General features: G+C 39.4%; 1 protein-coding gene across 9 annotated transcripts in view; it reads right to left on the bottom strand.

The window, feature by feature from the left end:
• The window catches only part of TUB (TUB bipartite transcription factor), a 172,360-nt gene that overhangs the window by 17,693 nt on the left and 126,876 nt on the right, over positions 1 to 27,791 (bottom strand). For 5 of the 9 annotated variants that reach the window (XR_012634554.1, XM_074918598.1, XM_074918591.1 and 2 more), the window contains 9 exons: positions 24,426 to 24,593; positions 20,816 to 20,887; positions 19,774 to 19,895; positions 18,673 to 18,864; positions 17,991 to 18,103; positions 16,761 to 16,875; positions 11,521 to 11,619; positions 10,952 to 11,123; positions 9,473 to 9,598 (listed from right to left, as the gene is read on the bottom strand). Coding sequence is in view for 8 of the 9 variants with exons in the window: in XM_074918598.1 (XP_074774699.1) it covers positions 9,473 to 9,598; positions 10,952 to 11,123; positions 11,521 to 11,619; positions 16,761 to 16,875; positions 17,991 to 18,103; positions 18,673 to 18,864; positions 19,774 to 19,895; positions 20,816 to 20,887; positions 24,426 to 24,593 (1,179 nt within the window). In the remaining variant the exon portion in view is untranslated. Of the gene's footprint in view, positions 1 to 8,477; positions 9,599 to 10,951; positions 11,124 to 11,520; positions 11,620 to 16,760; positions 16,876 to 17,990; positions 18,104 to 18,672; positions 18,865 to 19,773; positions 19,896 to 20,815; positions 20,888 to 24,425; positions 24,594 to 27,791 lie in introns of those variants that run through there. The other 4 variants (XM_074918597.1, XM_074918596.1, XM_074918593.1 and 1 more) reach the window with 3 other exon arrangements.

Raw genomic sequence — 27,791 nt, forward strand, 5'->3', positions numbered from 1 at the left:
TTCTTCATAGAGGTGGCAATAAATCTGAGCATGCTGAAAACCACTGGAGTAGAAAAAGAGAACTTCAGAAACGTGGTGTCTAGTGTGCAGGTGCTATGCAGGTGCTGAGCTTTGCAAGTACAATTAAAAGAGCCCACTGTTAGAAATGCTGTACTGTAAGTCATAATTGCCACCCTGAGAATACAGAAGGGTGAATCCCTTTACATATGTTCTCCAGTATCTTGGTTAGAAACCTATTCAGCACTTTAAAATTCGCCAACAACCTTGAACTGCACAATGTGATGAATACCCCCGCGGAGGATTATACAACTGGAATTGAAGGCCACCTTACTTCGAAATGAGAACATATACACAGGGATTTAACACACTTTAATTCACAGACATTATCAGTTTCACTGAGTTAGCTTTCTGGAATGTCCCCATGTGGAAAAACCTGTACATGTTTGAAACAAGAGAAAGTTATAGCTGGAAAAAAAAATAATCAGGGAGCTTAAAACAAAGAAATTGTAGTAATACAGATTACAAGCTGAAAAGCATCAACCATCTGCAAGAAGAGACTATTTGAGTGACACCAACTAGGAATTCATCCTCATGGACTTGTGCTATGTAGTCCAAACGACAGAATAACCAGTACTTTTGAAAGCAGTTGTTTTTTGGTTCTGTTTTTAAAAACCCTTGTCATAGTGTCATTGAATTCAGTAACTCCTGAGAATCCATTAAAGAGCCATATTCCACAATCAGCTTTTTAAGACAACATTGTTACAAATCTTGTAAGAGTAAGCATCGCTGCTGTAGCCCTACTTTAAACCAGAAGTTAAAATTAACAGTACGCAGCGTTTTTGTATTTTCAGCCTACACTATAAAACATTGAATATCCAGATAGAGTTAGAAATGAAATACAGCCCTGCTGTTTTTTTACTTGCATTATTTGCTGTGCAACTTTTCAGTTCCTGACACTTGCACAGCACCCTTGTGTATGTTCTGGGCCATCCTCATAAATGAATATGCATGAAATTTGATTTCAGTGTAATTTCAATTGCCTGATGAGAGCTCTCTAGTAATGTGGTTTGGTTTTCCAGTATTCCAAACTGAAGTGAAACAGTTTAGTCTTCACAACAAAGTTCAAAACAGAGACCCTTTGTATACCAGCTGGTCACCCACAGCAATAGCGAGAGCACAGGTTTAGGGACTAAGAATTTAGTTCTAGTGCCAGCTCTAAAAATAACTCTGTGTTTGTCTGTCTGATTGTTTTTTATAAACTGCAAGTCACAGCTTCACTGCCATTAAAAGGGTAATACTACTTACCTGCTGCTTCTGGACTGCTGTAAGGCTTTAACTGCTGATGTGAAGGGTTTTTAGTTCATGGATGTTTGTTAAGGCTGATATTTATTAACCTAATCACAGACTGGCCCCAAGATGGAAGATGCTGCAATAAACATAAAAGTATCAACAGGAAGCCCTCCAAGAAAGAAAGTGGTGCCATTTTGGTGAGAGAGGGCTGTATCTTTGGGCCAGGCCCTCACACTGATGTAGTATGCAACAGGGCATCATTGGATGTTTTATGGCACATGCTACTCTGCCAGTAGTAAGATTTCTGGTTGGAAAAAAACCCCAACCCTCTGTCAATCCAGGCACGTAGCACTAAAAGTTAATGATTTAAGAAAAAAACAGGTTTTCTAGACAAAATGAAAAAATTCTATTTTTAGTATCAAATATCAAATCTCCACATGTGAGGCAGCAGAAAATAAGGCAGATACTTCAGTAGAAAACACTGCTCTATTTCTGTTTAGCACTGGAAGTAGTAACTTTCAGAAATAAACATAATTGGGCAGAAAAAAGCAGCATCATAAGGCAAAACCCAAGGAAAGCATATTATAATAGCTGCATTATGTTTTTCCAGTAGGACTATGAAGCGCTGCTCATATGTCAACTGAGAAAATTGCTGGAAAAGACAGCTGCCTCTCAACCAAATCAACTCGGTACATCTACAGCTACTTCAACAACTTTTCTTTAAGCTCAAACTGCATCTTTGAAAATGTTTTTTAAATAGCTAAAAAAAAACCCCATAATGTTTAAAGACACATCAAGATCAATATAGTTCTACTTCTAGCCAGCGAGGACAGGAGATTCTCCCTAGGGAAGAGGTTGGTAATAATTGGGTTATCTTCTGATGTCCCCAGACTGGAATGAAAACCTGTCACGAGGTGCCAGAGCTCACAAACTTGTTTGAACGCTGAACTTCATAGCACGAGCAGTGCCCAAAGCCCACTGTCACAAAACATACTCTGGGTTTGTGTACTTGTGAGATTTTCTGCACTGTCAAAATAAGCGATCTCATGACATAATCTTCCAGGACTTCAAACTAAATGTCTTACAATATTACACTTGCCTAGACAGTAAGCATAGCCTTTAAAAAGAAATTTAAAAAAAATCCAAAGGGAGTGAAAATATTTCTGCTGTTATTTGGTAAGTCAACATAGGAAAGGTACATGATTTCTTATGTGATGTTCAAGAGTGCCTAAGAGAATTAGCAAGTGCACTCTTGTTAGGACTTTGGAAATCCCATTGCTCACTGTGTCCTGATCACACTGACAGAGTCTGGCAGTCTGCACAGGCCAAACTGTATCCTGCTTGCACAGATGGAGCTGCAGGAGCAGGATCTTACTGCTTCAATGAGAGCTCAAACTTCAACACAGGCTTAAGGAAAGAGAATTTTGAACAAACAACTTTCTTGTAACTTCACCCAATCTGTAAGCATTCATATCAGCTACATTTTAATGTTAAAATCTATAAAAATGTTTATAAATTATATTCTGTTACTTTGAGAGAGTTCACATTATAAATTACTGATACTTCTAATGGCACTGTGCCAAGTGGGATAACCTCAGTAAGAAGCCACAGATACAGGGTCAAATGTGAGAAATAGATTGCACTGTAAACATCCCATACGAGTATAAAGGTAGTCATAAATCATGAGACTCGTTGTTTTTAAATCAGATGTGCGTGACAGAGTCAAACTCTGCAGTAACAAGTTTCGAACAGCTGAGTCACATCCAAGGAAAAAAAAAAACACCCAGAAGTACAAAAAGACAATTTGCAGCACAATTGCGAAGTGTCTCAGTTTGCTACATAAAAGCATAAATAGGCAGTTGCATTAACTGAACCTCTGCAAAATGTTCAGGAACAGTAGTTTTAAAACTGATGGTGCAAACTCAAACACAATGAACAACACATCAATGTGAGAAGAAAAAGTGTATCAGATGATTTCTCAATGTTTTTTCTGCACATTTAGTGACCAAAAATTACACAAGGTAAAAAAAATTGAAGCCTCACTGAAATAATTGACAAGATTACCATAGAATTTAACAGTGTCAAGATTTTATCCTAAGAGATTGATTAGCTATTAATTTTCTACATAGGTGGTAGAAAACTGGTCATATTTTACTGTTGTTCCTTCGGTGAGAATTAAATAGGGTACTTTGCGCCAACACCACCTGCCATCCATCAGCCTCGAAACACTCCTGAGAAGTCTCTTAGAACTGGGACAGACACAGGTAGGTCTGAAAACTATTGTTTCCATTCAGCTCTTTGGACTGAGGCACAAAGAGGTTACAAGATTTGCACAAAGTCACACAGTCAGTTGGGATTAAAACCCAGGTGATCTGATCCCCAAGCCTGTTGGACAGCCTAAATGACCAGGCTGATTTTAACACAGATTTGTGACTCTTCAGGACTTTTTTTTACATGAAGCAGTACCTAAGCACAGAATAGATGGATGAGTATTCACTGGTATTTGCTGGGTTCTGACTCTCAAGTAGGATTTCATTCCAGTTCATGTGTTATCAAGCTTTTGTCAGAGTAATTTTCAAACTGCCTTTGAAGACTTAAATAAAACCATGATAAGCTTTCAGTGTTGCTGAGTAATCCAATCATAAAGTGAACAGAAAGGGTTTTTTTCTCAAAAATGGAAGCATAATTTTTCTGAACTATGTCATCTTCCTAAAGCAATATAGCAAACCAGTGTACTGGTTCCATTAAACAGTTTCCAGAAAGCCAGTTAATCCAAGTCTTCTCAGTGAAGGTATGGATAAACATACCCTTACTGAAAAGGAGGATTCTAAAGTTTTGGGGCAGTTAAGTAAAATATAACATATAAAATAAGTTTTAATGCACTTTCATCCAATATACAGGCATTTGTGAGTATCAGCTACTGAGCTATATAGTTCATAGCAAAATACCAAAGCATCGAGATAGTTGCGCAAATCCTTTTCTTAGTTCCTTTGTGAGCAACAGAAAGAACTTAAAAATATCTACATCATTAATTTCAAACACTTAAAGAGCAGAACCCGGGAAGGTACATTTCATACATGAAGAACAAGAGAAACCCATTGTCATTAGACAGCACATACAAGAAAAGCTTGGATTCTACACTTAGATTAGTTCTAGTGCAAGATTTATATGTATAAAGCTACTTTCTTCTGGTAAGCAAAATGAGGCCTTTTGAGAAATGAGAGTCATCAGCCCATAATTCTAATAAAGGTGACTGCTGCTTTATCACACATACCATCCTTATTTGCCAAGCAAAGAGATTTTATTGGTGAGCACATGCTTCTCTAAAACCAGGAAAAAATCTTGCAAATTACGTTTTAGGAGAGCAATAGGATAGTATGAGGGAACTAGTTAGAATGCCACAGGATCAAACCCCAAATCTTCCCTCTGACACCTGCCAAACATAAGGAGAAACTCTCTCTACCCAAAACACCAAGCAACTCCCTCTCCTATCCTACTAAAATAATAAAATACAAAATATTCTGATGTTGGTCTAGAGTCATCATCTCTTCAGGGGAAGAACTCTTGTTTGCCAAGTCCTTGTGGTATCCTTATTTGAAATCACTAATAAATTAATAATAAAATTTGTAAAAAGCCTAGCTACAAGAACTGGGAGTGATTTTCTGTACTAAGGACTGGATTGATATCCTTCTTTTTTAACGGGCAGCACTCAGGTAGGGGTAAGATTTTTGTAGGTAAAAAAGGTCTAATGCTCAATAATTTTGGAGACCTCACTCGTATCTCTGCTTGTTGAAAGTCTCTCCTTTTGTTCATCAAAAGGGAGCAAAAAACCAGGAAGTTCAAAATCATGGCATCGGTTCACCATGACCAATAAAACTCAGTGGTGTCATTTGACTCCACAATAATGTTTTTCACTCATACAGCTACCAGATTTTGTTACAGAGCCCTTTTCACTAAAGCTGCTACAGTTGTAGTACCTCATGAGGACAGCTAGCTGGGAACTCCAGCACTATTGGAAGGGAACTTGAATAGTGAGAGATTTGCCCAGTAATTATGATAAAACCATTCTCACAGACTTCTTAGCATCAGAATTTGTAACAATGGCCTATGACATTACTATTTTATGTGCCATATATTGTCCTACAAAAGGAGTGGAGTGATGTCTAGCTTCTAAAAAATAATTTTAGGGCCCCAGCACACTTCAGCTCACAAAATCACTTTTAACCTTTTGAAAAAGCAAAAATAAAGCAGCACTACAAAGGGAATCTGTCTAACAGTTTGCCTTCAGGCTTGTGGACAGTTCTGCTCATTGATTTGCAACCAATGGTTTGGGAACTGCAGTTACTGAATGTTTACTCAGAAAAATTCTGATTATATTTTAGGCAAGCTTTTTTATCTGCTACCTTTTAATGTGTTAATTTACTCTATTGAAAAGCCAAAGGGCCAAATTCACCTCTCTGATAAGGCTTCTACTGCAGGAGCATCACTGGATGTGCACCGAAGGCATTATTCATCTGCAGAGAGATCACTGAGTAACCTTGTCAAAATAAACACTTTTGAGTTGCACATCCTTGAAGATAAAGGGATTGTGAGGAGAATGAGAAGGAACAGAACATCAGAGATTAACAAAATTAGATAAAGGGCCAGGAAGAAACTGTTTGATGTAAACAGAGTGACAAGTTAGATTAAGAACTCTCATTAAAGCATGCAGTATTTGCCTATAAGCAATTCAGGCAAGGCATTTGTTTACAACTCTCTGCCAAAATCAACAGCAGATGCAAAAATCATCAATATCGGGATTTTAAATAATATTAAATCGACAGTATCCAAACACTCACTAGGACTATGTGAAGGAAATACACAGCTGAGTGCCATTCTGTTCTTTGTCACATTAAGTAAACAAGGTTATGCCCCACTGCACACTGTCATGCAGGCCTGCAGAACCTACTACTAATATGAGTGTGGCACTAACTACTCCTCAGTTACTTTAGTATGGACGTTATCTCTGAAAATACATACTGGTGCCACGATTTTATTGCTGGTGGGGTGGAAAAACTAACTTTGTGAGGACAATGGAGTATCACGTCTGACAGAACCTGCTGTGACTTTACCAAGTTAGGAAAATAAAATTTGGAGATGTGTTGGAAAACCTGTGATAGTACCTTGCATTGACGTGCAGTAGTGAACTTCACCAGAATCTGTCCAACAGAAATTATACAGATGCCTCTGGAGCAGATGGTAATGGTTAAGTGAATCAGAAGAACCCAGTACCTTGCTCAACAACAGTGAGGAAATGGGGTTTTGGTAAAGGCCACTAGGTGCAAATCCTACTGTAACTGAACCAGATTTAATGAGAGCTTATTGCTCTTAGTGCCAGGTTAACATCCCCCTCTAGTGACCTCAATTTACGGTGGGGAATTTTTTCCTCAGCAGCTTGTTGGCTGATGTCCCTGTACGATTCTGTTAAGACGATGGGAATTTGAGTCACCACTTTCCTCTTGGCATGCTTACAGGTTAAAAAAATACCTGTCTGGGAAGAACATGCAGTGAGAGTGAAGTTACACAATGTGCTGGCAGCAAAACTCTCCCAAGCAGTTGAACTCTCTGCGTTTCTCCAGCCCCTCATTCTCACCCTTGTGCAGGAGTTCACTGCACATGAGCTTCCTTTTGGTGACAACTCCCTGTGGGGCCATAATGCAAATCAGACCATTGTTATGATCGGTGTTAAAAATAACCCTTCCTAAACTAACGCCACTGCTACCACCAACAGATGGTATATTTGCACCATAAGACACTTAGGTCCTTTGACACAGTGTTGTGCACAGAGAGAGGCAGAAAACTATGTCAGGTGCCACTTTCTCAGGCTTTAAAGAAAATGTATGCCTGGCGGGTCACAGAATTAAAGCCGTGCAGATTGAACTGTTCCCGTGCTGTGGAGTTCTTGACATCCATGTCTAAATATCAGCACTGGGAACTCCTGTCTGGTTTTGCAGTAAACAAAAAATTCTGGTTATTATTTGAGCTAGTTTTTAAAAGCTGACATGAGGTAACCAAGGCCCAAGGGCCTTCTCTGTTAAAAAGCCAAAGTGAGATCACAGATGGGGATGTGAATTGGTGGGAAACCACCAACCACTGGGGAAAACAAAGCATCCATGTGCAATGCCTAAGTATCACACTGAAGCTCATGACTCATCGTTTTGATCATTCATTGAAGGAACTGACTGCTCATTTCTCTTAAATGAAAGGTGTCTTTCCACTTGATACCATTGTGTGGAAAGGCTTCTTGAAAAAAGATTTGAAAAAAAGACAGAGCCTCCTGTAATATAAAGAGGACATAAAGGCTCAGTCCATCAACAAAACACTGTTCAAAGCCAGCAGACTTTTCCCCCTAGATTTTAAAAAAGATTAGAAAAAACGCTGGCAATTACCTATTTCCATCTCTTATGTGAGATTTCCTTGTCTGCATACTGGGAAGGATACCCGAAGGCAAATGTGAAGAAGGGAGCCTATTTCTTTTGTTAGCTGAAATTATACAGTCCAAATGGCACAATGTCTCTTCATGGCCTGTCCCCTATAGTCAAAAAGGGACCGACAGCTATAAGACAAGCAGATTTGATCTCATTTTCTCATTACATAATCTTTGGTTGCGCAATGCTAGAGTCTATGAAGAGTAAAAAAAGGAGGATCTGAATACGTACAGTATAAAATGCAATTACTTCTTCACTCACATTTCAATACCCTTCTGGTGAACTACATATAAATTCTATCACTTTGTGTGCTGTTTAGGATAACATTGTACAGAACAATGGCAGAAAGATTAATTATTTTTAAAGGTGTTTTACAGTGTGCTTTCAGGTGCAGCTCTCGGGCTTTGAAATGTTCAGAAGAGAAGAGAATAGTTTGTTCTTTGCTTGTGTTTTGAAATATTATTTGTTTATATGTTCCAGATAAATCAGAAAAAAAGAAACAAAAAATCCACACTATTCTGAGCTATTCTGTGACCTGCCAGTCTCTCATCTGTATGCAGCACACACTAGATTTGCCTAGAAGGATTTAGCTCAGTAGCTGGCACGTTTACATTGGAGAATAACATACACAGTTTCAATTGATTTCAAGAGTTCTTACAATGGGAAATAAATATGAAAAGTGGTTGTCGTTGAAAGTTCAAAAAAAATACAATCAACAAATTGTAAAATCGCAAAAGGCCAGACAAATTTAATAAAATATTTCCATTTACCTTCCTCAGCTTTACACAGCCTGTTCAAAATAATAAGATTCTCTGCAGAGAGCCTTTATCCAACTGTTTATATCACTTCATACAAAATATGTGTTTGAATTACCACAGCAATACAAGGATATAAATTCCCAACACGCAACATGCCAAATTCAACATAAGTTATGCTTTCTTGGCATCTAGACATTTTCCTTTTACTTTTCTGTACTCCAAATACATTTTCATTTGAAACAAATTAAAAAGCATGTAGATGTTAAAACATGACAGCTTAGAATTCAAGTGACTTGTGCAACATTGTTTTGTGCTTTCTACTTCTCCATTTCCTCCTACTGCAATTAAAATTCATCATGCCCTACTACATATACAATAGCAATGCATCAAGTTCAGTCCAGTATAGGTTTTCAACCTTCAGACTTGGCTTTATACTACACGAGATCCTTGCGCATTCAAAAAAGTGCATCTTTTGTGTGATCTTTCTTTTATGCTGGATGATGTGAAGCTCTGATTAGTCGATGTACGAATGCAACCTTGAGGTATGATTGCAGCCTCAGAATAATTCTTAAATGTAAAAAGAAATTTTTCGAGCGTGCACGCCCTTTCTAGATTTAAAAAAGACACCGTTATAATGGTGCTACTAGAGCCACGGTACAGTACATCATGGCACATCGCTCCATAACATAACCAAGGACATGAGATAGAACTTCTATTTACACAAACTTGATGCCACTTCCAGAAAAATATGACAGAAAAAAAAAAAAAATTATCTCCTGAATGTCCTGAATTTTTAGAAGATTCCTTTTACTTTCTCTTCAGCAATAGAATGGTCCTCCACAACTGCATTTTCCCTGACCTGGTTAGTATGGACCATAAGTGACACCAGCAGGAATTGGGAATCATATGGCAAACTGCTTCCTTTGAGAGGATGCTCACCCATGCCCCTTTACTCACAAGCCAGCTTGCTGTCAAAACTTGAAAGGGCAATAGCAAAGGCTTGTAGTGCGCACATTGGGTAGTTGTAGTCCATGGTGAACACATCCTCAGCCACGCGGCCAAACTGCATCACTATATAGTCAGCTGGAAGAAAGGTCATAAAAGGTGACAAAGCATTATTTTTGTTTGCAGCCCTTAGTAAATAAACATGCATTCAACGTCATCCTCTGGCTCAGTTCAACAAAACACAAACAAAACATGCTCACTCATCAAACTTCACAACACTTATTCTTGCAAGTGGGTGTGCTGATAACAGGGGGAGAAGCAAGGATGGCTTGAGTGAGGAACAGTTGAGTGATAAAGGATTGGAGGACTTGTTACTGTCAAAAAATTACACAGATAGAAAGTGGGTTTTGCAAGTACTGAGAGAAAATTGCTTCTGTATAGAACGTTCAAACTTCTTACACAGACCTAGTGCTGAGTTTCACGTGTACCAAGAACCAATTAATTCTGTTCCCACTTAACTTCTGGCAAATGGACAAGCAAGGATGAGGGAAAAGAAGGCACGATTATGATCTGGACCTAGTCATGTCTCTCTGTTATGTCATATTCAGAAATGATTCCTCAACCTTTTTTCCCTTTTGTACTCTTTGTCAGCAAGAGGAAATCTCAGCCTCATTCATAGTTTGAAATGTTTAATTACAGAAGCAGATGTAATTGTTTCACCTTATAAAATGCAGCAAATGCATATGCCAATGTTTCAAATTCAGTGTTGTTCTCAGAGACCAGCATAGCCATTTTCACCAGTTTCCAATATTCCCCTGCAGTCTAAGCACGGCACTGGTGTAGCCCAGTGCACCCCAGCACCTAGTGACTGTGCCTGCCTAAAGCCAGCGTGAAGTGGGGCAGTGTCACTCCACTCCAGCACTTGTCTTTATCCCTGCTCCAACAACTGTACCTAAGCTTGAGTAAAAAGGGGTTTGTACATTTCTGGCAGAAAGCAGCACACTGGTGAGGTCCCAGTGATGGTGTGAAAGGCAGTCCTGGTATGTTCAGGGAACATGTTCTGGAGGACTAAGGCTACCAGGACTAGTCATGGCAAAGCAGATGTGCAGTGGGATGGGTCTGTCTGCCACTGTCTTCAGCTGGGTAGTGTATGGGGACCAGAGTGAACAGAAAGCCAAGGAAGGACTGTGTGATACAAGTGCTTGAGTGGAGTGACCAGGGTCCTGCTGACTGGAAGTACGGCAGCTCTGAGAGCAGAGACAACTCTGAACTGTTGCTCAGTTCACAAGCCAGGAAGCCAAGGGAGAAAACTAAGCACACAGCAGAATCACCTGTCTCTAGCATGAGCATTTAAACACCCAACCTGCATCAATGTCATGGCCACAAGGCAGAGCAGCATGAAGCTGGACTCACATAACTAAATTAAACTCACTCAGGTAACAACAGTAAGGCCAGAATCACTGCACATTACAGACAGAGAGCTATACTTACGATCATTATCATGAATAATTTGGAAGTTTTTCACTGAGGCCTGTGTGACTCGACCATGGAAATTTAACACATAGGACTGGGTGTCATCGTTCCAGACAGGCGTTTTGTTATGCAGCTCAATGACACTCTCTGTATTTTTGTTCTGCCATCTTGCAAGAAGTGTCTCATGTTCCTGCACACACCACAGATACACACTTCAGTTTAACACTCAAAAGAAAAAAAATAAATTCACACACAGAGAAAAATATTCATAAATCCTAGCCCAAAGGCTAAACAGTCACCCTCAACCCTCAAAACAGCATCATCAGATAAAACAGAGAACTCTGAGTATCTCAATGCAAATGTGCATTCAAGTCCTTTCCACAGCTCAGAAAAGGTTAGTTGTATCTTTTATTATCAAAATACATATTATTTGTAGTGCTTTTGTGAGTCACAGAACTAGTCACACATCCCATTGTTTTGCAATTGTTCAAATACTGGGTTTTTTAAACCTTCAGAAATGCAAAAAAAACCAACTAACTGAAAAAGAATTCAAGTCATTTTTACTGTTGGCTGATGGTATGACTTACATTTCGTGGTCTGATGGAAACTCTTTCATGGTCCATATTCATTCCTGGTATGATCACACTCATTTTACGAGGTCCTTTAAACCCCAAGACATTTGTTTCCTAAAAATGTTTAGAAAATAGTTCATCATGTTCTGTATTTTTAAAGTTAATTTCTTCAACAGAGAGACACAGTGGCAGCCCAAGGAACTTATCTGGTTAGTCAACTCAAAACACATCTTGAAACTGCTACCTTCACTGGCACTGCCAAACATTCTAGCTTTGTCTTAGCAGCTCCAACAACAGGAAAAATGGAAATAGAGAGGTTTCCAAAAACACTCCTAGCATTGGCTGCCAGCAACCTTAATACAACTTTTTTTAAAAAATCCCTTTGTTAAAAAAGGATATGAACTAACCAGATTGCTTGGCTACTGTTAGATCCTAAAATAAAGTAGTTGTAATTTAAAAATCATAAAATGCAGTCACACATTTTGATGAGAGACAAAATTAAATATATGGGACCAACTCCATTTATTCCAGAGCCAGCACAAAAGCAAATAAGAAGAAGCTGCCAGTAAGAGCATCTGTTAGCAGTGCTGTGGTTTTCAGTCTTCAGCTATGTTATGCTTAGGGATGAGCATGGTAAAAAACAAACACATTATCATGAATGCAAATTTTTGAGCTATGAAGGCAGGGAAAAGTAAATAACATAGGCAGCAAAAATAAATCTATGACAAATAGAAGTTCTTCCATTAAACATGTTTTGATGCCTTTCTGACCATCCTTTCACAAAAGCACTCCAGTATTGCACTATCCTCTCAAAACACAACCACTAAAATCTAAATAGCCCTAAAGTCTTATTTTCACCTGAGGCTTGCTTTTATTTTTCCACAGACACAACTAGGGCCATGTATTTCACTAAGTCATCTACTTTTGAAAAAGAAAGAGTAAAGGGCAATATTTTCTAATACAGTTGGTAAAACTCAATTGCCTATTTTAGCATTAACTCCAGTAAATGAAACAGTGACACCTTTAGAAGTCCATCTCCTCATATTTTGTGGTGCCTTTTTTCTCCCCCCCCCCCCCCCCCCCCCCCCCCCCCGTCACATGCATTTTTTTCCACTCTACCTTTCCCAGGTGAAGGGCTGTGGACACACACTAAGGAATCTCAGGAAGGAAATTCCCATTGGAGTGATTCTCAGCCACATGCCACAAGATGCCAAGGACTAGACACTCCCGGGCTCCAGCTGGTGTGGCTCTACCACTGGGACATTTAGAAGTGACATACTTGGACGTCTCTGCTTTTATATATTTAATTAAGGTGTTCTGATTTTAAGGAACATGGAGCTTTTTAAAACACCTCTACTTTTGCAAGTAAAAATCCATGCATCTCAACTCACTGGAAATACCCGCCTAAAATTTACTTGTGCTTCTGTCATCCATCAGATCTTTGAAATAACTCTGGTTGTTTCAGCAAACCATCTGGAGATTTTACACAACTCATTAAAGATTTTCATGCATGCAAGAAAAATTCCACTGAGTTATTTTACTGAATATTCTTGAAGAAGTCCAGGTATATTCATGTCTCTTCAGAACTCTGTACATTAATGGGAAGATTCTACCTCTTTTCTGAATCGTTTATGTCTTGGCTTTTGGCACAATGTTATCAGTTAAGCAATGTTATCAGTTCAGTTAGAAGCGTATACTTGGGTCTACAGCATGACGAGAGTCAAACGAAAATGACTGCCAGAAGATTTTATAAGCGGCAGAGATTCAGCACAGCAGAGGACAATTTCTAAGAAAAGATTCATGCTTACCTATTTTTCACTAACTACTGACAATTTTGGTCTTCTCTGCAATGCCTTACAAGCTTTTCTTCTCATCAAGCTGCAGTTACGTTATATACAGTTAATTTAGATGCTGACTGGTTGAAGACATTGTTCAAGGCAAAATTAAATAGTAATGCTAAATCACATCCCTCCCACCAAGCAGTGTTATCACTCTGAAAAAACAGGACTATATTCTTTGGATTTATGCAGAAATACTAAAATCAATACTTCTGCCAAATGATAAGGGAATGGTTTCTAGTTGCACATTCCATCAATCACCAATTATATTAAAAGTTTTACTGGCAAATAGCTATCCTTTTGCTAAAATCAAGGTACAGAACTGAAATTCTACAAATGCAGAATATATGAGGAAAACAGTAGGGACAAAAGAGGAGCTTTAATTAAAAGCGATCCTCTCCAATCTACCTGCATCCAAATAAAATTAATTCCCCTTATCTCCTGTCTCATTCCCAGCATCTCTTATTTCTCTCCTCCACTATTTCGTGCATGTAAATTCAGGACTGCAAATGGCATTATTAGGGGAACATGGGACAAATTATGATTTCACACCATTTTAATGCCACTAACAGTCTTGGTTTACATAGAAACTCAAAATAAGGGCTGCTAGCTGGTAGAGCCTTATTGACTCAACCACCACGCCCGTGATTTAAAACAGCTAAGGACTGGCCCAGGATTGCTTAGGAGCTGCACTCTTCGCCTTAGCCCAGCCACTAAGCTGTTCTGTGAGCATGTGTCACGATCAGCTGGCCTGAAAGAACACAGAGCCTCTCCCCAGGGTTGTTTTTAAAATCTTACACACTCAGAAAATTACGTAAGCATTTTGCTATGGTGGCAATAGCTGCCATGACAGAAGCAGCTCCCAGGAGATTCACAATTTAATGACCCAAGTTTCTTTCAGCCACTTTCCTTTCTGGGCTTGATTCACACAGCTGTGCCAAGTCCTTCGTACCTGTAGAAATTATCATTCCATAGAAAGCCCAAACCACAGATCCCACCACACTGGGGCACAATGCAAGTGATTGAGGCCTGAGTAGAAACAGTTTATTGCTTTACTGAAACCTGAGTCACACCTCAGAATACCAGCTGAGCTCCCTGTCTGCAGAATCTGATGCACACTGAATTGTGAGATACTATGGATATAAAGGAATCCGGCACAGAAAATACTGGTACAAATGGTACAGTTACACCTCACTGCTTCTTGATAAATTTTGCCAAGCAATTCTGAAATCAGCCATTAGGTGCTGCTGCAGGTTTATTAATATGCTAGTGTGCCATCAGTGGATAGAGTACAAGTGGACTATTCCTGTTGCTTGAAACGTGCCCTAAGGTGAGCTCTGCAATGAGAGTTCTCAACACATTCATCCCACAGTTTTAACAACAGATGCATCACCAGCTTCTGCCTGCATAAACTAGACCTGCTGAGATGATTCAGCAGGTCAGGCTCAGTAAACTGGTAGAAGTGGGTACAGCTTTCTCTCCAGATGGGTACTTGATCGGATGAGCTGAGAGACAGTGAGAGGCATGGTCGTGCTTTCAAAGTATTGTTAATTATAGTTTTTGCTGCAGGAAAAATCTCAAGGCAGGAATTTAAAAGGTTACCTGAGGACAACAATATTTCAGGAGTGCTCTTTCTGGCATTCTTTGCTTGTGGTGCTGCTGCAGCCAGGAACAATAATCTCACTTTAGCAAACCTGGCTAGTAATGAAGTATCATTCAGATTTCCTTTTGTCCTCTGGCCACAGCACACCTGCAAGCCTGCTGCCTTTCTCCATGAGTATCAAAATATCGATGGAACGAGTCTTTTCTTATACAAATGTACAAGTTTTAAACCACTAATCCCAAAACAAACATATAAAAGCAGCTTATTTTAGCCACATTCTCCAAACAGTAGCCATGGTTCTGTTCATTCCAACACTCACACTTTTAATTACCTCTGCTGACCACAACTGAGCTTTTTATTTGGTAACATTAATGGTTCAAATGTCATTGTTGTTGCAGACTTAAACAAGAAATGCCTAAATTTTTCAATATATAACATTTTTTTTTAAATCCGTATTTTTTGTTTTCTCCTTGTATTTCCAGTTTGTACCAGAAGATTAGTTGCCTGGCTCCAGGGAATGCCCTCCTATATAAACCAGTAAAATTATCTTTATTAAAAATATAAGTTCTCCTAGGTTCCTACTGAAACTTTCAAGCTCTAAACTGACATCAAATCCTGGACTCTTCTGTTAAATCCTGTTAGCTGGATTTTCTGAAATTCTCAGAGAGTTTCAAATCCAACAGGAATGGAGCAATATGTGTGTGTCTCTGTGTGTCTGCAACCATAGGCCATGTGGCTGAATAATGGCACATGCAAACAAACACAGTATTTATTCTATATTCACAGAAAAACTGCATGCTAAGCAGCAGGAAAAGAACACATTAGCAGCTAATCCTGACACCCTTCAGTGCTCTCAGCACTTTGCATAGAAAGGATGGCTCTCTGCTTTTCTTTTCCTGTGCTGAAATCTTCCAGACTCGTTGCTACCCACAAGGTGAAGCTGACCTTTCCAGGAACACATCCTGTGCGTACACAGGGTATATGCTGGGATGGCTGGACCTCGATCTCACAGATTTCCAGGCACCCTTGATTAGAGCGGGGTAGGAACTTTTCAGAAAAGTGGTTCTTGGGTATTTTTGTCAAAAGTTGTTGATTTGTCAAAATAAAAACTTTCTGTAGCAGTGTATCAATTTTGACTGGAATAATCTCTTGGGCCCAGAGATTTCTGGACAGAAAGAATACTCTCACCAAAACAGTTAGTCATTCAGTAATCATGAAACAACAGCAACTGGGTTTCAAGTCTTGATGGCCTGCATTGCCCTTGACAAATACTATTTACTGTCCTATAAGAGGCTGGTTTCTCTCATTCAATTGAATTTTGGATTTTGTTTGGGTCAGTTCAGGTTTTTCTCCTAGTAAAAAGGAGTTTAACAGTTTTTATCCCATTTTCTCTGCCACTGTTGCAGACCTAGCTGTCCAGCTACATGTGTTTTGGATCAGCGAGGCCTCCTCCAAAATGTCATTACAAATGATCATACTTCAGTGCAGTAATTCCACGTGCAGAACTCTTCCCAGTTCAGAAGGTTCCCTTGGATGGTGCCTGCAGGCTGTGACGCATCCTACCCCTTCCAGAGGGTTATGTAAAAGCTCCAACACCTTCTGACCAAAAGTGAGAACTGGGCAACCGGGTTCTGTGCACAACGTTCTTCACCTCTACTTTCCACTCCCTGGCTTCTCTAGTGAAGATCAGCTGTTTGATTACATCAAAGTATGAATGATGATTTACATAATCATAAGTGAGAAGGAAATTCAGTGTGCTATTTTAGAAACTGAACTGCCCTTTCTTGCATATTTTGCCTGTGAGCAGTACTTACATAACAAATAGCAGCTAGCTCCTGACGCAGGATACTCGCCTCCAGGCTTGATGTTGTTTTCATCGGATTTACTCCATTGTCATAAACTGTAAACTTAGTTCCCATAAGATTTGATCTATCAAAAAAAATGGAAAATCCACTCACCATTTGTCAGTAATGTTGCCTGAGACATCTATCCTTTACTGCATTGTAGTTCCAAAGGAAAGACAGAGAACACTGAGTACAAATAGTTGTTAATTCTAATCCCAACTAAATGGCAACTCCTGGATTAAAGACCATAACAAAAATGTAAAGGTGCAGTACAGCAGAGTAAACTAACTGTCCCGTATCGTCACAATGGAGATTTCTCATGACATCTTGCAAACCAGTAAATTCAAGAAAGCAGTAAGGAAACACTCAGGTGGGGTTATTTTGTTTGCTTGCTTTTTAAAAAAAATATGCTTACTCTCTACAAAACTATTTCTTTTCTTACCTGACTGCTAACTGTATTAGAATACAGAAAGTTATTTTCATAAAGTTATAAATAAGATCAGTCTTTCCTATTTAAATGGAAATCACACCAAGGAGAGCAAAATACAGTTTAGGACATATTAACACCCCATTATCCTCTGTAGTGTCTGCACTGTTGTATCTGCACTGCAACAAATAGTGCATGAAGCTCTAAGATCCACACAGGCAAATGGCAATTAGCAGCACAGTCCCTTTCCTCAGGCACAGATGATCTAAACATACACTGAGAAGCTCCATGTAGGTATCAACAACAGACTGATGTATGATGGAGTGACAGACAGAAATGAAAGACGTTGTTCTGAAAGAATTCCACTATTTATAAATAACTCTAATTAGAACCTTAAGAAATGGGCAAAACCAAAAAGATTTTCAGATTGTGTAACAGAACTTCCATTTCAAGGCATTTATATCAATAGGGGATAGACACAATCTACTCATGCACTCCTGAAAATCCCATTAAGGTAATTTGTACTTGTACACCCTTGAGAATCTGGCCTTTGAGCATTTAAGAGCTTCAGTCCTGCTGACTTCTACTAAAATGTGATCTTGTAAGTACTTGAGATGTTTTGAAAACATGTCTTGGATACTCATGAACTTTAAGACCATTATCACATGATGTAGTCAAGCCTCTAATTAAGAAGTCATGGTGGCTACAGGCTTCTTAATTTCAAATGAACTTTATATTATAGAAAGAAAATTCTTAGATGTACCAGTGTTTACCTCAGTTTTCCAATAAAACTCTCTCCACCCCGAGACAGGTCAGTTGGGTCTATGGAGATGAGGTAATTAGAGGTTTTACTCTTCTTTCGTTTCCTTCCAGCTAACAGAAACACCTAAGCAGTGCAAAAAAACATATTCTAGATTGCCAAAGGGATTAGCACACACCACTTCCTGCTTTGATATAAGGAAACTGTAGGCAATTTTTCTGTCTTCCAGCATCATTAGCAAAGTAACAGAAGATCTCCTGGGACTTAACAAGACCAGATAAAAATCTGGAAAGGGAAAGTGACTTCTCAACCATTCAGTCCATTATTTATGGTTTAAGTAATTAAATTTGATCTGTTTCATTAAACGTTTCACTCTAAATTGCTCTGGCTCTTCCTGTGACGTTGAAAATAGATGCTTTTCAGGCCACAGAATGCAGAGAGCCCCAACTGCTGACTGTCACATAAAAGTGCCATGCATGGATTATTCAGGGCCAAAGATTAGACATATGAAGAAAGGCAGTAGAACAAAGTGATACTATTGTTTTGCTTTTGGAAGACTGTAGGGCAGCTCTCAGTGAAAATCAAAGTATATTTAAAATATAAGATTATATTTTCTTTGTAAGACTTCTTCAGACTTTTAATATTTTTTTTTATAATCAGATGCAACTGGTATGCCATTCAAGTTATTTTATGACCTTTTTACCATGCTCCCTTTCCAAGTGGAGGTAATAAGTAGGGTACATCCCTCGGTCCATTCCCTTCTTGTCTCTTGTGATTCTGCATTTGACAGTGACACCCTGTGGAGCAGGTCTTACGGCAAATTCCTCCAGGTCATCAACATCTATGAGAGGCTCATTTGTGGAAGGACTGGGGGCTGAGGCCGCTTCCTAAAACAGTAAGCAAAACTCAGGTTTCCTCAACTTTGATTTACAAGGTTATAAATACAAAGGAATAACATTTGATAGAAGCTGCACTTTAAAAAACAAAACAAAACGGTGGACATCTTGTCTTCCCCGTTCTGATTCCTCAGCAGCCATGAAGGCAGATTATCAAGATAAGGATCTCTCCCCCTCCAACTGGTCAAGCTCTTGGCTACCAAGGGCCCAGGGAGCCGTTCTCTGTGCCGCTGGTGCTCAGTGTACAGGCACATCTGGCAAAGCAGAACAGTGTGGCTGCACAGGCACAATGCTGTAACGTTACAAAGCAAACCCTGGCTCACACCTTCCCATCTCGACACACTTCTTTTTTCAGAAAGGCCATACCCAGGGAGGGAGGTCCATACAGGGGGGGCCTTTGATGAAAGGAAGAAATGGCATAGGGAGAGACAGATAAAGCTAGGCAGAGATATAACAGATGAGAAGTCAGTGCCCTATGTAAGAGAAGGGCACCATCAACTGGTTTAGCAAGAGCTTGTGATTTAGAATATCTGAAACAAGCCAAAGTCTTATTTTATGTTCAGATGGTAACAGCAAGAACAGGGTGGGAAAATAACTCAGAAAAAAAGCAACAGAAACAAAAGATCCTTCTGAGCACTTGCAAGAGGTAGAAAAGTAAATATTTACTGTTTACCTTTCTCTTCATTCAAGTTTAGACAATATTTGCTATTCTTTTCTCCAAGTCATTATTTTCATTGTTTGCTCCTGTGAACCCTGAGAGCTATCACAGTAAATCACCTTGGAGATACTCTAGTGCATATAACAAAACAAAACAAGGAAGCCAGGCCTATCCTGTCCGCACTCTGGAATCACACAGTACACAGCAGCCTGCGTGCTCCTTGTTTGGCACTCACCCCTTACCTTATTGGATTTCTTGCTCGTGGCAGAACCAGGCCGGGTGTTACTGTTTAACTGTGAAGAACTGGAGCTATCTTCATCTTCCTCATCTTCTTCCTCATCAAAATTCATGCTGCTTGAAATGCCTGAGAAGAAAGCAGTGCACCTATATGAAATACTAATACATTAAAGCTGTCCATACTTGCTGTAAAACATCACTTATCATACTGTTGCACCCTCAGGCTCACAGGTGAGAGAGGGTGTGCATGAGGGGGTTCACTGTGCGAGGCAGCGTTCAAATACGTGGGTGAGACAGTACCTGCCCTGAGAAGCCAAAACGTTTCAGCAAATGAGAAAGGAAATATGAGGGTTTACATTCCACAGAGAGGATCGAGTTACCCAGCGATACAGGTGTAGTATCCGGTTAGGAATTAAGTTCAGATCATCTTCAGCCAATCAAGGTCTTCAAACAAAGCACAAAATCCTGTATCTGAAATTGCAGCTGAGTGGACAACCTATCACAGCCACTTGGAAACTTAACAATTAAAATACAAGCCCTTCTACAGCACACTTTTAACTGTTCCTCTGTGATCTGATGAAGAGCAGATCTTCGACCGAGAAGAAACATTCACATCAAGGAAATGTTCTCATGCATATTTATCGCATGTAAAAACCAGTATCAGCCCAAGCCAAAGGAATTGCCTTACAACACTTAAAAATTTGACTTTACAAGAATTCAAAACCTCCGACATTTCAAAGGGAAACAAAACTTTGAACATCAAATAGGACTTAGCAGCAGGAAGCATCTATGGTGAGACTTGCCAGGCCTAGTTTTTCAAGGAATATCATGCAGATGAAGCCACCCTGTATTCAGGTCCAAATTTTAAGTTCCACATATTAGAATCTAACTATGCAATATTTTTTCCTAACAAAAAAAGAAAGAAAGAAAACACTTGGTCCAGAATTTCCACTATTGGTAAGTCCAATGCAGAAGGATAAATGAGATGCAAAGACTTCCAGAGCCAAGCAGCATGGGCATAATTAATTTCTTTCCTTCTGTACTTACCAGGAACATGATCCAGGGCGACAAGACTGGATTGGGAGGTGGAAGAGGACCAGGATGTATTTGCATGGGGATCTGGGAAAGGAAAAAATCCATGGGCTTGATTCTGCAAACCCTTAATTGAGTGAACAAGCCTAACTCGTCAACAGGACTCCGCAGAGGGCTAAAGGCTTACTAGATGGGGCCAGAATGCTGCCAACTGAATTCTCAATTATGGAATTAAATTTACCTTCTACCTGCTGTCACCTTCTTTTTTTTGTACTTCAAATAAAGTCAGAAAGCCCTGGATCACAGGGCTGAAGCTCCAGAAAGCATCATCCATGCTGAACAGTTGTGCCACAAACCCTTTCATGCACGATGTGTCCTGCACAGTAGGTTTTTGGCCTGCTTTTGATTTCTCAGACTCAAAAAACACCACCCCTGATTGACACAAGTGATATACACAAATTCTACACAAATATTCGTTCAGTAACATCGAAAAAAGTATTCAGACAGCCTAAAATTCTACCTAAATCCCAGGGGTGCCTAGTGTGTCCTCATCATCTTTCTCAGGCTTTCTAAAGTGTTCTTCCAGGACTTCCAGGGAAATGCATAGAGACTTTCACATAGCTTAGTCTTTTGGAATATGAGCTTGGTCTGCAACAAGCAGAGACTGAACCAAACTAATGTAAGGATTAGAGATAGTATCAGTAATGATTTTCTTCAGTTCAAATTCTGGAACGGAATGAGGAAAAAAAAGACACCAAAAAGTGCATTTAAATACTTTTCATGTTATTGCCGCTTCCAATAACTTCAAAGCATACCCCTTTAAAATAGCTTTTGACACCAGATGCACACTGGATAATGAAACACCACCAAAGTGGGAAGAGCAACTCTATAAAAGAGAAGCATATGCAATGCTTGTATTCCATTCAGCTGCACCACGAATGGTCTCCTTATCCACCTCCTCAGTTCCCCCAGACCAGACATACACCACACAACACAACAGCAAAAACTTTCAATAGGATCTGGTTATGCAAGGGAGGCCTGAGTTCACAGGTCAACAGATATTTTCAAACCCTGTAGAACTCACTCCTTATTAATCACACACTCACTAATCACAAGAATTATTTCTTAATAATGACACCCATGTTCTAGTCAGCTATGCATGGGTGATAGAGCCAGTCCATCTCCTCAGCCAGCAGCTCTGCAATAAAGCCGTACTTCACATCCACAGATGTAATCAGTTTATCTCTACAGCCGTGCTCACTATTGGTGGTGAAAATTCCATGTCAGCCTTAGAAAAGTCTGCACTCATAGCCTGCGGGAATAATGCTTCAGAGAGCTCCTGTTTTGTTTTTGAACCCAGAAATCAAATCTATTCCTTCCCTAAATCTCAAAACAGTTGTAACTTCAGGTGGAAAAGAAAACGACCAAATTGCTCATTCCAAGTCTCTACAGAGACGTATTAGAAACTGATAAATGTGAAGACTAAATGTTAGCTATTCAGTGTTAAAACTTACGGAAGTCTGGCTCTGTCCTAGTGATTCATTTGCCAGAGAGGAACTCTACATATTAAGACTTCTGAAATCAAATATTTCAGAATATTTCCTGCAGGAAGAAAATGATTCTAGTATTGCAATTTCCAACAGATGGAGAAATCAAAGCATTTGGCATTTTCTTGCAAGTGGCATATTCTTTTCACACTCAGGTAGCCTATAACCTCTTGTCTCGTAACAGAACTTGACTCGCTGGGGAAGCAGAGACACGTGCTGACAGAGGCTTCTCTCCACAAAATTAGCGTCAAAGAGTAGAACGGGCACAAATCAGTGCTACACAAATCTGATGAGATTCAACCTTTCCCATTAGGCCAGTTAGCATTTATCTCTGTCTTCTTCTCCTTTTGCTCCTATTCCATGCAAGAGAAGGACTAATGGGAGACAGCAATTCTAAATGCTTTTCAGACCAACAGGGACATGCCAGTAAGGACATACCACAAGCAGTGAAATGGCAGTGGGAATCCACATGACAAGTCCTAGCTCTACATAAAGTTTCCCATGAATACTAGGATACTCAAAACTTTCTAACAAGTCTCCTCTACTGGTATCAAGTGGCAAATCATACACACATATTAAATAAAAATATTTTACGGAGATGCTGCTAGTTGGAGTCTTGTCTTAATACCTTTCTTCGTGTCTCACAGACCATAACTCTGTTGTTAAGAAAAATAAGTTAACCTCAGCACTCCCATTTTAAAAAAGCACCACCCCCACAACCTGAATCATACTAGTGGTCCACTCTTAGCACTCCACTCTGATCTGGAGTATACTCAGATACGGTTAAAAAAGTTCGTATATATTTAAGAATATGAAACAACAAAGCAAACCAAAACTAAATCAAAACAAAAAACCCCACCCACTGCTTCTATTAAAAAATAAACAAAAAATTTGGGAGAACAAAAATATATCTTAACCTGGAAAAAACATCAAAAATAGAAATGTCCCCCAGAGTAAAAATCTGAGTGCTTTGACCTAATTTAAGAAGTCTGTTGATAGTTTTTAAGTCAATCAGCTTTATTAAATAGTGTACCCGATGATAAAATATTCAGAGCCATAGTCTAAGGCAACACAATCACCACACAGATCAGAACTTGTTCGCCATGCCAACATCCCTCCGACTCAAATGCCCAGGAAATACCACACTTAAAGAAAATCTGCCCATTTCAGTTGAAGTTGCTCACATCTGCAGAGTAACATCCCAGAAAAAATGAATCTTAGTGAGAACTGCTCTGCAGACAAGGGGCGGGCATTTAGGTATGAATAGTCTATTCTAGATGAGTCAAGTTTGCACTTACATTTTGCTCTTTACACACAAAGAGTTTATTCTTAAAGCATCAGAGCACTCTTGGCTTGAGCCATCTTTGCTTCAAAAGCTGTATGCTGAAGAACAACTCCAAAGCAAATGCCTTCAGAAAAAGCTTTGTGTGGATTTTTTGAATTTTTTTTTTTTTCCTTCCTACAGTTAATGTGTAATGAGAGGTAATAACAGTGCAGGAAGGAAGAGACGGAAGCATGAATGTGTACATACACAATCTCCCAAATCATGCATGCCTCTAGAAAAAAAATATTCCAGAACATTTGAGGACTATGCATGGGAAATGCTGCAGAATACACAGTGCTGTCACTTTCACCTCTGCAAGCATGAACACACATTATGAAAACATGAACAATATTGAACTGACAACACAACTAAAATTAATATTCTAGTTTGAATGTTGTTATACCATGCTCTTTTTTTAAAAACTCTCAAGTAAAGTGATTTCCAGAGTTGTACAATATAAAAATGTGAACAGATGGATATGAGCATTAGCATCTGCCTGGTACCTTAATAGCGGCACTGCACTGCAGATGGGAAAGCCACATCCCGAGAGCCTGGAGAGCTCTTGTTCCCTGGGACAAGAGAGAACTTCATTATTTTTCTTTTGAGATAATAAAATAGAGCCTATCAGGCTCTGAGGAGAAGAAGTGCAGAGTAATAACCTCTGCTAAGGCTAGGACTGAGAGTAAGAATAGGAAGAGGAGTCAATGTACAGCAAGCAAGCAATGAGAACATGAAGGGAGCTTTGGCTACTTACCTTTTTTCTGCATTGCTGTTCTAAGATCTTGTTTGCTTTGCTGTTGTTGGCCACTAGCCATTTTCTCTCCATCATCTTCATCATGGCTAGACTGTCCAACAGTGAGAATCTGCACTTGACTTCCTATCTTCTGAACATCATCTTGAAAAGCAGCTGGGCCATCAATCCCTGTCAGAGAACAGCAAAAGCCTTTGTTCCCCTTGTTTCAAGAAATTACTGAAAAGAGAATTGCTCATTCACAAAAAGCATCTTTTCTAAGAATCAGAGATCAAAGGTTCACATTCAATAATATTTCTAGACTTAAACAAGACTAAACTAGCCTCTAAGGCAACCATCTTACTTCCCACATACTGCACTAGAGAATCTCCAAGAGACGATCAGGGTTTCACTGTTGCCCTCCTCGCCCCCAAAGCACACCCATCCATGCACCAGAAACACTGAAAACTAAACAGAAAAGAAACTGACTGGAGGGGACCAACAAAGAAAAGAGATACAGCTTTCATAAGGACACACAACTCATCCAGTAACAGATAAGCCTGAGTCCCAGATTAAGCCATATCCCCTAATAAACAACACTGCTATTATGAAACGTTGTTCCAGAGTTCAGAAATCTGGAAAATCCACAAGTAGATCTAAGCACTGCATGCAATGGGAAGAGCAGCACACTAACGTGCCTAAATATGCCTGCTGAGTTAGTCCTATACAGTTCAGAGTGAAACTGTAACAGAGATAGAATTCCCTGTAACTTCCACCCTCTAAGATGCTCAAATCCCAGCCAGGCACAGTCCTGGGAAACCTGCTCTGAGCAGAGGTGTGGGACTAGACAGTCCCCAGGGGCGCCTTCCACCCTCAGCCACGCTGTGATTTTGTGGCCTCTGATGACAGCCAGAAAGAATCTATTTACCCCCTTATGGCTACAAATTGCCTCTGAAGACAACAAAAATGAAAATATGGGGTGGGGTGTGTTATCACATTTTTTTCTTCAGGACAGCAAGTTAAAAAATCAGATTGCAAATGTACTCCAGCTTTTAGTTAAGACTTAGTGATGGTATATATATTATCATCTATATAAATGCACTTTTGCACCAATAAAAATGGTAATATTATAATGTACAGATACAGTAAATAACATAAGCCTGTATAATGTTGCTGTTCTGAAGTTTTTGTTAATAAGCAAGCAACATTGTGGAGAATTAGCAAGCATTACAAAGAGCTAGTTCAGTAAACGAATACAGTGCTTCTCACACCAAACAGAGCTGAATAAACCCTGTAAGAAGGAGCTGTAGGGATTGGGATTTTTTCAGACTGATCTGTAGCAGAAGTCTCCAAGAATACTATTTCAGCCTGCTTTGCCAGCAGCTGTCATCTTGCATTAAAAGACAACTGGATTATACATTCAGCATGTTTAACTGTACTTTGCCATACTTGCTGTCACTGCCACTGCAATATGAGGCGTAAGTGGAAAAGAGATTGGTCCACACCCTCAGGAACAGGAACAGCACTGGCTGTGCGACCGCCTAACAAGATACAGTCTGACACTGCAGAAATATTAAATTCACAGAGTTCAAGACCACAAGGAATTACTGACTCATCTGCCCCACACAGACCCTCATCTGGCAACTTCTGCACCAACCCTGTAAAATCTGATTTATTTACAGTAAAGCTAACAACAACAAACAACAAATAAACAATCTGTCCATCCAACCTTGAAGGACTATATAAAGTCCATGGAAATGTTTCTCTCACCTTGGTAGGATGACAATTTCAGACAGAAGCTCTGTGTGGTGCAGAATGAACTGTATAATTTCCTATGTTGCAGGTATAATATGGCAGTGAACAGAATAGCATTTTTCTTAAAAGTTATCTCAGGCTAAATACTACAGAAAAGTAGCTGCTCAGATCCGTTGTGGTATTTTTAACAGCTGTAACCATACTAACCACTGTCATTAAAGTGGCTGCCTAAAGTTAGGTTCTTACCTTAATACTCTGAATTTCAAAACTGTTAAGCATCCATGAGTTTAACAAGATGCCCAGACCTCATGTGCATCTATCTAGCCCCTTATTAAGCTTTGGACAATACAAACCTAATTTTGAGAACCCATTTCAAAAGAAACAAAACACCTTAATTACTCTCCTTCAAAGCAGACATTGATCTGCAGCAAATGAAATGCCTTCGACAGCATTAGAGGTTGCACTGAGGCTGCTTTTTTCTGATGTCTACCGAACATCTGCGCTCACATCCCGTGCTGTCAGGAACATCACATATTATTAAGCATTAGGACAAAGGCTACACTGGCAGGTCACACTTTTAGAGAAGAAAAATCAATTTCAGTATTCTGAAGAGTGCATCACTGGTGGAGTGTGTTGTTAAGCATTATGAATGGTTCCACTGGTGACCCCATTTAAGCAAATGGAAGATGTAGCTAGACAGAGAAAGAAAAAAAAAAACAACAAACCTTCCCTGCACTAGAATACTATAGATGGTTCATGGCAAATGCAGCATTAACTATTTAATATTTGTGTGTGTGCACACATTTTTGTAGCTATATATGCATGTGTAAAATGATTTTAAATGCAAGCATATATACACATTTCTTTTTTCTGTATCATATGATCTAAGTGTATCTTTGTAAGTCATTGTTCAAAAGGCAGCTTTACCATCACCTACCTAATGTCAGAAAACACTTCCAAGCTTGTGTAATCATGATACGCAAGGTGGATCTCTCCCTATATTCCCACCTTCTTTGCCTCACAGACTCTTTTTCACACACTTACTGGAAGGACGGCTCACTGTGCGATAAAACAAATCACTCATGCCTATAGTTCTAAGTTTCCCAGTTGAAGGACAGGGTCAAAAGAGGCAAAGAAGCTGAGCAGGCTATGCCAAAAAAAACCCCCAAAGAAGTCTTTATTGTTATGGTCAGCGTTTTCTATAGCTTCTTTCAAAACTCAGGTAGAAAAAAAACCAATAGTGGTATCTTTGAATATCTGCTAAGAAGAAAAGGGAATTTTTGAGAGGCAAGCGAGAAGGAGGGAAGGGAGAAAAGAAGACAACTGAAACAACCCGCAGAATACCAGTCCCTTCAGTAAAGGCCTTCTGGTAAACTCTGACATGGTCATGTCTCAGATGAAACCCAGAAATGCCAACAGAGATAATGAAAAAAATGCAAGAGAACTGGCATTCACTAGCATTTCCATCCTATAAACTACTGTTTATCAATGCCTGTATTCTGTGAGCACCTAAAATCTCCTAGGCAATATTTATAAATAGACAGTACCATGCTCTTAAAAGCTAGTAATCTGAACTACCACACAGAATGTTTTTATAACCAGAATTAATCTAAATCCTAAAAAATTCAAAATACA

The sequence above is a fragment of the Athene noctua genome, chromosome 14 (assembly GCF_965140245.1).
Source record: "Athene noctua chromosome 14, bAthNoc1.hap1.1, whole genome shotgun sequence".
Taxonomy (NCBI): domain Eukaryota; kingdom Metazoa; phylum Chordata; class Aves; order Strigiformes; family Strigidae; genus Athene; species Athene noctua.